At 44.3% G+C, this 11082-nt stretch overlaps 1 protein-coding gene across 1 annotated transcript in view; it reads right to left on the bottom strand.

Moving 5' to 3' along the window:
• The window catches only part of TMA7 (translation machinery associated 7 homolog), an 11690-nt gene extending 734 nt beyond the window's left edge, over positions 1-10956 (bottom strand). The window contains exons 1-3 of the mRNA XM_030569237.1: positions 10839-10956; positions 10616-10671; positions 1847-1934 (exon numbers count right to left, since the gene is read on the bottom strand). Coding sequence (XP_030425097.1) covers positions 1847-1934; positions 10616-10671; positions 10839-10941 — 247 coding nt within the window. The 5' untranslated portion in view covers positions 10942-10956. The remainder of the gene's footprint in view (positions 1-1846; positions 1935-10615; positions 10672-10838) is intronic.
• Positions 10957-11082: the final 126 nt, after the last annotated feature.

Genomic DNA, 11082 nt, shown 5'->3' with positions numbered 1-11082 from the left:
TGGTCAATTCTCAGAACAAATGAGCCCCCATCAATGGCTCCACTCCCTTGTCAAGGGCCCTAATTAGTCTTGAGAAATCTTTTGGCAGAAGAGCAAATGCTCATGTGAGTACAGCATGAGTGTCTCCTCATCCCACCTAATCAAGGTGTATTTAAGGCTGTAAGAATACAGACAACAGCAACCTTCCAATAGCAACTAGAGGCCCCAATCAGAATCAAGGCCTTGTTGTACTAAGAACTGGAGGGGGGGCGGGGGCTGTGGTACATGGATCAGCATTCATGTCACACTTCCTGTCAGTACCTGGCTGGGACCAAGGAAGCTACCAATCCAACCAGCAGACCAAATTCGGTGATGAATCCTGGTCATGTGCCACCTGAGGTATGTTGCACATGTGCTAAGATTAAGTAATGTAGAAACATGAGAGATTATAAGATCTTCAGGACAGGGACTATGTAGGGCAGACAGATAACAGAAGGTAGGGAGAAGAGATGGTGAATTTTTAAAAAAAATTTTTTTTAAAAAGGTCAACAAAATCTTTTTTTGTATTTAAATACTTTAAAAAAACATTTAAAATTAAATTTGCAATCATCATAGATTACAGTACGTTTAGGCCTAAACATAGGCCATTAGAATCATGTACATTACATAAAATAGAAAGCAGGACACGTTTGCTACCCAAGTATTAAAGAAAGTCAAACCAATGAACTACTAGAAGTCTATGGGTAAGTACACAGAACCAGAGTTGGCTGAAGTGCTAAATTAGCTTTTCACAGCAGTAGCCACTTTCTGCAGATACAAGGAGAATAATTTTATCTCAGTTCATTCATTCAGTTTAATTCAACAATTAGTTCATTCAGAGTTAAGAAACGGGGAGTTGAAAAAGCTGGAAAGTTGTTTCAACTCTTCCCATCTGTGAGTAATGACATGGTGTGAGAGGATGAGACCTCGTAGTTCCAAAATCTTGAACATGGTGACCAGAAACAATCAGTTAAATTCACTAACTATAGCAAAACTATTATATTAAACAGTTTTAAATTCAAAGCGTTTGATGAACTTTTTCTTATGCATCCTGCACACTTAAGATTGTTTTATTATAAAAATAAAATTCTGTGTTGGTGAGATGAAGTAGTAATGGGATTGTCAACAGGCACAGTTATTAGAATGCACTAGTTTTTGTCTGTCCAGGCAGACCAATGAATCTATTGAGCTACTTGATTGTAATAAGTTTAGTTATATGAATATTGTAAATCACTCAGGACTGGTGCTCAAACAACAACTACAACAGATGAAGAAAAATCTTAACTGAATCATTCTGGTCTCCATTTATTGCTAATATATTCTTGTGTGTGTTTAATAACTTGAGTAATATGCAACTAAAAGCAGCTCACTTTGGAATGTAAAATAACTAAGGCTGTCAAGCACCAGCATTAACTGCAATTAATTAACTGAAAGCAAAATTAATGCATTAACTTTTTTTAACACATTAACTGCATACCTGGGGCAGGGTGGAAGACATCGGCAGCAGGGGGGCTGAGGCAGCCCCAACCCACAGCTTCCTGGGTGATGGGGGGACTGGAGCTCTGTGCCACAAACCCCCCCCGGGGGGAGGGGGAGGCTGGAGCCCTCAGTCCCCAGCCCTGATCCTAGATTTGAAAATACAGAAACCCCAAAAAATAATTTAAATAAATGGTATTCTTCTATTGTTTAACAGTGCGATTAATCGCTGGACAGCCCTGAAAATAACCTAAAGTATAGTCCTTGTTATGTCACTGTAGCAAAAAAACAAAAATAACTCCTTAACTTTTCCTATCCTTAAGACAAGCCAGTTATTGAGTGGGCCACTTACTAAGGGGGCCTTTCCCAGAAGCTTTGGTCTTCAGCTCCTCAAGTTTCTTCTGCTCTGCCTTCTGTTTTTGCTTGAAGGCCAAATCTTCCTGAAGAAAAGTCAACATTTGTTAGCATCTTCCCTCTGACCACTGCAATGAACTGACAAGGGTTTTGTGAAAAACAGTAAACTGAAGGTAAGCAACTGGAAGTCGTAAAATTCCAGAAAACAAAGACCCCCAAAATTATGAATCTCTTCTAAACTAAAGAAAGATAGCCACAGAACCATAGAAATGTAAGACTGGAGGGGACCTCAATAGGTCATCTAGTCCAGTGGTTCTCAAACTAAGGCCGCCACCGCTTGTTCAGGGAAAGCCCCTGGTAGGCCAGTTCGGTTTGTTTACCAGCCACGTCTGCAGGTTCAGCTGATTGCAGCTCCCACTGGCCGCAGTTTGCTGCTCCAGACCAATGGAGGCTGTAGAAAGCGGTGCAGGCCAAGGGACGTACTGGCGGCCCTTCCTGCAGCCTCCGTTGGCCTGGAGCCGCGAACTGCGGCCAATGGGAGCCGCAATCGGCCGAACCCGCTGACACGGCAGGTAAACAAACCGGCCCGGCCTGCCAGGGGCTTTCCCTGAACAAGCGGCAGCCCTAGTTTGCAAACCACTGATCTAGTGCATTCCCGTCACTCAAGGCAGGACTAAGTAGTAACTAGACCATTCCTGACAGGTGTTTGTCTAACCTGTTCTTAAAAACCTCCAATGACGGAGATTACACAACCTTCCTAGGCCAGTGGTTCTCAAACTGTGGGTTGGGACCCCAAAGTGGGTCACCACCATATTTTAATAGGGTTGCCAGGGCTATTGTTAAACTTGCTGGGGCCTGGGGCTGAAGCCAAAATCCAAGCCCCACGAAGTCCTCAAGCTTCGGAACCCCCCGCGGTGGGGGGCTCAGGCTCCAGTCCCTCTCCCTGGGGTCTTGTAGTAATTTTTGTTGTCAGAAGGGGGTACAATGAAATTTCAGAAACCCTGCCCTAGGCAATTTGTTCCAGTAGTTAACCACCCTGACAGTTAGGAGGTTTTTCCTAATGTCCAGCCTAAACCTCCTTTGCTGCAATTGAAGTCCACTGCTTCTTGTCCTGTCAGAGGTTAAGAACAATTCTTCTCCCATCTCCTTGTAACACCCTTTTATATATTTGAAAATTGTTATGCGCGTGTCCCCCCACCCCGCCAGTCTCCTCTTCTCCATACTGAACCCCAATTTTTTTTCCTCCCCAATTTTCCCTCCTGTCATGTTTTCCAGGCCTTTAATCATTTTTGTTGCTCTCCTCTGGGCTTTTATTGGACACAGTATTCCAGTTGAGGCCTAATCAGTGCAGAGTGCAGTAGAAGAATTACTTATTGTGTCTTGCTTACAATACTCCTCCTAATACATCCCAGAATTATGTTCACTTTTTTGCAACAGTGTTATGCTGATGATTCATATTTAGCTTGGGATCCATTATGACTTTAGATCCCTTTCTGTAGTACTCCTTCCTACGCAGGCATTTCTCATTTTGTATGTGTGCAATTGATTATTCCTTCCTAAATGGAGTATTTGCATTTGTCCTTATTGAATTTCATCCTATTAACTTCTGACCATTTCTCCAGTTTGCCCAGATCAGTTTGAATTTTAATCCTATCCTCCAAAGCACTTGCAACCCCTCCCAGCTTGGTATCCTCCACAAACTTCAGAAGTTTACTCTCTATGCCATTATCTAAATCATTGATGAAGATATTGAACAGAACTGGATCAGGACCCTTGATATGCCCTTTTATATAATATTAAATGCCCCCAAAAGTAACAAAATTAAGGTTGCCCAGTGTTGCCATGAGCCCTACCAGAATATGGAGAGTGGCTAAACTTTAACCTCTGGAAACCAGGAAGTAAGAAGTTAAATACATACCAGAGTCTCAATGCAACCTTAACCCTGCCCTTTTTGAGCAATACCCCAACATGCCAACACCACACACAGCTGCACTCCATCCTTGGAGGAACTAAGGAACACTGTTACAGGTTGGCTTAAAAAAAACAATTTAACTTAAAAAAAAAGTTATTTTTTAATGAAATTAAATTACTTGTCCTTTTTTAAATAAAACCATTTTAAAATTAAATCTGAAGTTATGACAACATACGTTAAGGGTTAAATATACTACAGTCTATTGGAATCTTTTACATTAAATAGAAATTATTGAACAGTATATGTCTGCTGCTTAAATGTTGAAGAACATCAAACCACTGAACTGGTAGAAGTCACTGATTAAGTACCTGGAATCAGAGTCTCTTGATGTGCTAAACAAAACTTCTGACAGCACTAGCCTCTTCTGCAGGTGTAAAGAGAATATTTTCTTCTTTTCAGTTTATTCAACTAGTTTGGTTTCTTAACTTTTAATTAACTAATTGTTGAACTGATTGGGGCTTTGGTGGTTGGCTCTAAGCTTCAGGCCCCGCCCTCCCAACTTCAGGGCTCTGGGCTTCACCCATCCCTGCTCCAGCCATAGGGCTTCAGCTCTGGGCTTCAGCAGTACCAGCCTTACCTGATGCCATGGTCAAGAGGCAAGCAGGGGGTGAAAAGCCATGGAAGGGAGCTCGGGGTGATTGACTATGTATCTGTATTTCAAATCATGCTTACTCTGGGTGACACCCACAAGCTAGCCTTTCTGGTCCAAAAATGAAGCAGCCAGACAGTTTTGCTGATGAGCCATCAGCAAAGCCAATGGATCCGGGTAGAACTTAACCTTCCTGTGAAAGTTTTGGCCAGCCTGGAAGCAATGGCTGCTATAACACTGCAAGAGCATGTGACCAGACCACGTGTCTCTGAATTCCATCTTGGGATGCCAGTATTTTTTCCACAAACCAGTCTGGGAACCAAGTTTTGAAACAAAGGGTTCCTCATATGCTAACGCTATATAAGGTAGGGACTGACATCATCTGTTGTTCTTCACTCCTCTCACAAGATGACTCCAGGAAATACCTGAGGAACAAAGACTGAACTGGGGGAAGTGCTGGACTCAGGCTAATGGGATTTCTAGCCCGTATATCAGTGGTCAACAACCGGTCAATCCTAGAGGATCTCCCTGTTGATCGTGATCTCTTAGGGTTGCCGCTAAGATAGGATCACTGCCTGCCCCAACCTCACACTGCTCCCGAAAGTGGCCAGTGCAGCCCCGGGGACAGGAGTCTCCCTCCATGCACTGCTCCTGCCTGCAAGCCCTGCTCCCGCAGCTCCCATTGGCTGGGAACAGGGAGCTGTGGCCAATGGGAGCTGCAGGGGTGGTACTTGCAGAGAGGGGCAGTGCACAGAGCCACATGCCCCCCTATCCTCTGCGCCAGGGCCACAGGGGTACATTGGCCCCTTCTGGGAGCAGCGTGGGACTGGGGTAGGCAGGGAGCCTGCCTTAGCAGCAGCCATGCTGGACCAACCGGGAGCTGCCAGAGGTAAGTGCTGCCTGGCAGGAGGCCACACCCCAAACCCCCTCCTCACCTAGAGCCAGTACCCCCACGCCCCTTCTGCACCTTAACACTGTGCCCCAGCGCTGACCCCCCTCCCAGAGCCAGCATCCCATACTGCCTCCTGCACCCCAATACTCTGCCATAGCCCAGAGGCCTCTCCTGCACCCAAACTCCCTCTTGCACCCCAACCCCCTGCCCCAGGCTCAGCCCAGAGCCCCCTCCCACACTGCAAACCCCTCAGCTCCAGCCCAGGGCCCGCAACCCATCCCAAACCCCTTTCACAGCCCAGTGAGGGTAGGGGACAGCAAGAGGGGGGAATAGAGTGAGTAAGGTGGGGCTTTGGGTATGGGTGGCATAGATCCTGGGTTGCCCTTAAACTCAAAAAGTAGTCTTGGGTATAAAAAGGTTGGAGACCACTGCTGTATATGTAGACCTGAGAAACCCAAGCTGTAAAACTAATGCAGCTTGTGCCTTAAGAATCTAAGTCTGCCTGTACCATCAGTTAGGGTGAGAATCCGCTAATTCATATCCAATCCATCTATCTAGTATATTAAGCTTAGTGTTTTTTTTATTTGCTAGGTAATCTGCTTTGCTCTGTTCGCTATCCCTTATAATCACTTAAAGTTTATCTTTTGTAGTTAAACTTATTTTTGTTTTATCTAAACCAGTGAGGTTGAGTGAAATGCATGGGAAATCATAGCTCAAGGGGCAAAAACTGTTGCATAGTCCTCTCCACAATTAGGGGGAGGTGAACTGGACAATAAATTCATAATGATTGGGGTTTGGACCATGGCAGGACAGTACAGCTTTGGGGTCCTAGGCTGGGAAGTTGGTAGTTATTTTGGCTGTAGCCTCTCTATTGTTGATTCACATGCAGTGGCTGGTCAGAGAACCTGCATGTAACTGCAGCTGGGTCAGTATGTCCCTAACTGTGTGTATGCTGGTGGAAGTGTAAGACCGAGAGCGTGTCTGCAGCTTCTCACAGCAGCACAGTGTAAGGAGTCAAGGCGGGTGGGTCAGAGGGAGAATCAGTCACAGTGCATATTTGTTTTTCCTAAAGCTAAGCTCCTGGCCTTCAGAAACCGTGTACGGGCTTTGGAGACTAGAGTGGCTGAACTGGAGGAGCTAATGGAGACAGGTGCATCAATGAGACTTTCTGGGACACAGTAGATCGGTCCCACACCTGGTCTGATAGCCTCTGTGCTGCTGAGGAGGATGAAAGTCTGAAGGAAGGAGAACATCCAACTGGAGCAGAGGGAAATGATCCCATAGTTGGGACCCAGATGATGATGTGGTATCCTCTAGTACTGAGGATACCTCTCCAGGGGAGGAAACTTCAGTTATTAGGAAGAGACAAGCAATAGTTATGGGGGATTCGATCATTAGAAACATAGATAGTTGGGTTTGTGATGACTGGGAGAACCGCACAGTGACTTGACTACCTGTGCAAAGGTTGCAGATCTCTCGAGACCTCTAGAAGGACTTATGTCTAGTGCAGGGGAGGAGACAGTGGTTGTGGTACATGTACGTACCAGAGACATAAGGAAGGATAGGACAGAGGTTCTGCAAGCCAAATTTAGGCCGCTAGGTAAGAGACTGAAGTCCAGAACCTCCATGGTAGCATTCTCTGAAATGCTTCCAGTTCCACTGCACAGGGTCAGTTAGACAAGCAGAACTGCAGGGTCTCAATCCGTGGATGAGATGATGGTGTAGGGAGGAGGAGTTTAGATTAGGAACAGGGGAAACTTTTGAGAAAGAGGGAGCCTATACAAGAAAGATGGGCTTCACCTAAACCAAAATGGAACCAGATTGCTGGCACATTAAAGAGGTCACAGAGAGAAGTTTTTAAACTAAGGGCTGTGCGAAAGCTAACAGGTGCGGAGGACCATGTGGTTCGGACAGAGACATCCCTTAGGGGACGATCTATTAATGGAGATTTTCTATGTCCTAGTAAGAAGGAGAGGGTGGAAGATGATAAAATACAGGTAGGATTTGATGAGAAACAGTCAAATGAAAGCAAGTCCCATTCAATTATATCATGTAATGGCAGACAGCTAAAAAGTGACAAGTGCTAATATTATTTATTCTTCTAGTATTTGTATAAGATGGGTGAACTAGAGTGCCTCGTATTAAATGAGGATATTGATATAAATTGGCATCACAGAAATCTGGTGAAATGAGAATAATCAATGGGACAAAGTAATATCAGGGAACAAAATATAGCAGAACAGAAGAACAGGTTGTGCTGGTGGGGGAGTGGCACTATATGGGAAAAAAGTATAGTATCAAATGAAGTAAAAATCTTAAATGAGCCAAACTGTACCACAGAATCTCTATGGATAGTAATGCAATGTTCTAATAATAAGAATATAGTACTAAGGCTATATTACCGACCACCATGGTGATAGTGACTGAAATGCTCAGGGAGATTAGAAAGGCTAAAAAAACCCATGAAACTTGATAATAATCGGAGATTTCCAACTATTCCCATATTGACTAGGTGCATGTCAACTCAGGATGGGATGCAGAGATAAAATTTCTAGACACCACTAATGACTGCTTCTTGGAGCAGCTAGTCCTGGAACCCACAGAAGGAGAGGCAATTCTTGATTTAATCCTAAACGGAGGACAGGAACTGGTCAAAGAGGTGAATATAGCAAGATCGCTTGGTAATAGTGACCATAATATAATTAGATTTAACATCCCTGTGGTGGGGACACCACAACAACACTGCAGCATTTAGTTTCAGAAAGGGGGACTAAACAAACATGAGGAGTCAGTTAAACAGAAATTAAAAGGTACAGCACCAAAAGTGAAATCTCTACAAGCTGCATGGAAACTTTTTAAAGACGCCATAATAGAGGCTCAACTTAAATATATACCCCAAATTAAAAAACATTGTAAGAGAACCAAAAAAGTGCCACCATGGCAAAACAAAAAAAGTAAAAGCAGCAGTGACACACAAAAAAGCATCATTTAAAAAGTGGAAGTGAAATCCTAGTGAGGAAAATAGAAAGGAGTATAAACCCTGGCAAATGAAGTGTAAAAATATAATTAAGAAGGCCAAAAAAAAATCGAAGAACAGCTAGCTAAAGACTCAAAAAGTAATAGCAATTTTTTTTTTTTTTTTAAAGTACAACAGAAGAAGGAATCCTGCTAAACAACCAGTAGGGCCACTGGATAATTGAGAAGCTAAAGGAGTACTCAAGGATGATATGGCCATTGCAGAGTGATTAAATGAATTATTTGCATCGATCTTCACGGCTGAGAATGTGAGGGAGATTCCCAAACCTGAGCCATTCTTGTTAGGTGACAAATCTGAGGAACTGTCTGAGACTGAGGTGCCAGAGGTGGTTTTAGAACAAACTGATGAACTAAACAGTAATAAGTCACCAGGACCAGATGGTATTCATTCAAGAGTTCTGAAGGAACTCAAACGTGAAATTACAGAACTACTAAACTGTAGTTTGTAAGCTATCATTTAAATCAGCTTCTGTACCAAATGACTGGAGAATAGCTAAGTGATGCCATTTTTGAAAAAAGAGCTCCAGAGGTGATCCCAGCAATTACAGGCCAACAAGCCTGACTTCAGTACCAGGCAAACTGGTTGAAACTATAGTAAAGAACAAAATTGTCAGACACATAGATGAACATGGTTTGTTGGGGAAAGAGTCAACATGGGTTTTGTAAAGGGAACTCATTCCTCACTAACTTACTAGAATTCTTTGAGGGGGTCAACAAGCATGTGGAAAAGGGGGATCCAGTGGATACAGTATACTTAGATTGTCAGAAAGCCTTGTGACAAAGCCCCTCAACAAAGACTCTTATGCAAAGTAAGCTGTCATGGGATAAGAGGGAAGGTCCTCTCACAGACTGGTATCTGGTTAAAAAGATAGGAAACAAAGGGTAGCAGTTTTCAGAATGGAGAGAGATAAATAGTGGTGCCCCTCAGTGGTCTGTACTGGGACCAGTCCTAGTCAATATATTCATAAATCATCTGGAAAAAGGGGTAAACAATGACATGGCAGAATACGCAGATGATACAAAAACTACTCAAGACAGTTAAGTCCCAGGCAAACTGTGAAGAGCTACACAGAAGGATCTCTCAGAACTGGGTAACAAAATGGCAGATGAAATTCAATGTTGATAAACAAAAAGTAATGCACATTGGAAAACATAATCCCAACTATACATATAAAATGATGAGGTCTAAATTAGCTGTTACCATTCAAGAAAGATCTTGGAGTCATTGTGGATAGTTCTCTGAAAACATCTATTCAATGGGCAGCTAGAGTCAAAAAAGCAAACAGAATGTTGGGCATCATTAAGAAAGGGACAGATAATAAGACAAAATATCGTACTGCCTCTATGTAAATCCATGGTACACTCACATCTTGAATATTGCATGCAGATGTGGTTGTCCCATCTCAAAAGAGGTGCACTGGAATTGGAAAATATTTAGAAAAGGGCAACAAAAATGATTAGGGGTATGGAATGTCTGCCATATGAGGAGAGATTAATAAAACTGGGACTTTTCAGCTTGGAAAAGAGATGACTAAGAGAGGATATGATAGTAGTCTATAAAATCATGACTGGTGTGGAGAAAGTAAATAGGGAAGTGTTATTTACTCCTTCTCATAACACATGAACTAGGGATCACCAAATAAAATTAACAGGCAGTAGGTTTAAAACAAACAAAAGGAACTTTTTTTCACATAATGCACAACTCCTTGCCATAGGATGTTGTGAAGGCCAAGGCTATAACAGGGTTCAAAAAAGAACTAGATAAGTTCACGGAGAATAGGTCCATCAATAGCTATTAGCTGGAAATAGGCAACACCGGATTGATCACTTGATGATTACCTGTTCTGTTCATTCCCTTTGGGGCACCTGGCATTGGCCACTGCCAGAAGATACTGGGCTATATGGACCTTAGGCCATACTGGATCAGACCGTTCTCATGCTTGCAGGGAGCCACTGGAGGTGAGCACACCCCCCATCTGGCACCCCAAGCTCCTCCTGCACCCCAAGCTCCTGCCCCAAGCATTTCAGGAAAATTTGTCAGACTGGCTACCAATAAGAGTTGGTGGCTGCACTCTGAGGCCACCAAAATTTTTGTTGAGAACCCCTGCATCAGACCACTGCCTCACTATAACCACTTCACCAGTCAAGTTTACCTCCACAAAACCCAGTTACAGGTGCCACTGCTCCCTCAACCCTATTCCAAGGTGAGCAACGTCCCCTCCCGGCAGCCAGACCCTCAGCCCACCCACGAAGGGAAAAGCTCAGCACTGACTCCCACCTCGTCCATGTCCTTTGCCTGTTTCTTCGGTTGCTTCAGAGGTTTCTTCTTACCGCCTACACCAAAGGAAGAGGAAACAGTGAGAGGCAGAGCCGGGTGTTCGCATGAGAGCCCCTCCCCCACCCCCGGACCCTTTACGGGGGAGGGAGAAAAGAGGAGAGGGGCGCTCGCCCCGGAGCCCTCACGGGGCGAAAGGGAAAGGGGGGGCGCGAGCGGTGCCCACCCCAGAGCCACGCACGAAAGGGCGGCGGGAACACAAAGCCAAGCAAGTCTGTTTCCTCTGGGGCTAATCCGGGAAATGGGACGGGCTGAGCCTCTAGTCGCATTAGAGCGAACCCTAGGGGCCAGCAGGAGAAAAGGGGACACTAGCTTTCTAGAGACCCCGTTACCGTCTCTGCCCGACATAGCGCGACTCAAGTCTCAGCACCCTCGCGAGCACAACGCTACCCCGGAAGTACAAGGCCGTC

The sequence above is a fragment of the Gopherus evgoodei genome, chromosome 7 (assembly GCF_007399415.2).
Source record: "Gopherus evgoodei ecotype Sinaloan lineage chromosome 7, rGopEvg1_v1.p, whole genome shotgun sequence".
NCBI lineage: Eukaryota > Metazoa > Chordata > Testudines > Testudinidae > Gopherus > Gopherus evgoodei.
Note: the sequence above shows the minus strand (reverse complement) of the source record. Positions and strands in the feature narration are given on the sequence as shown.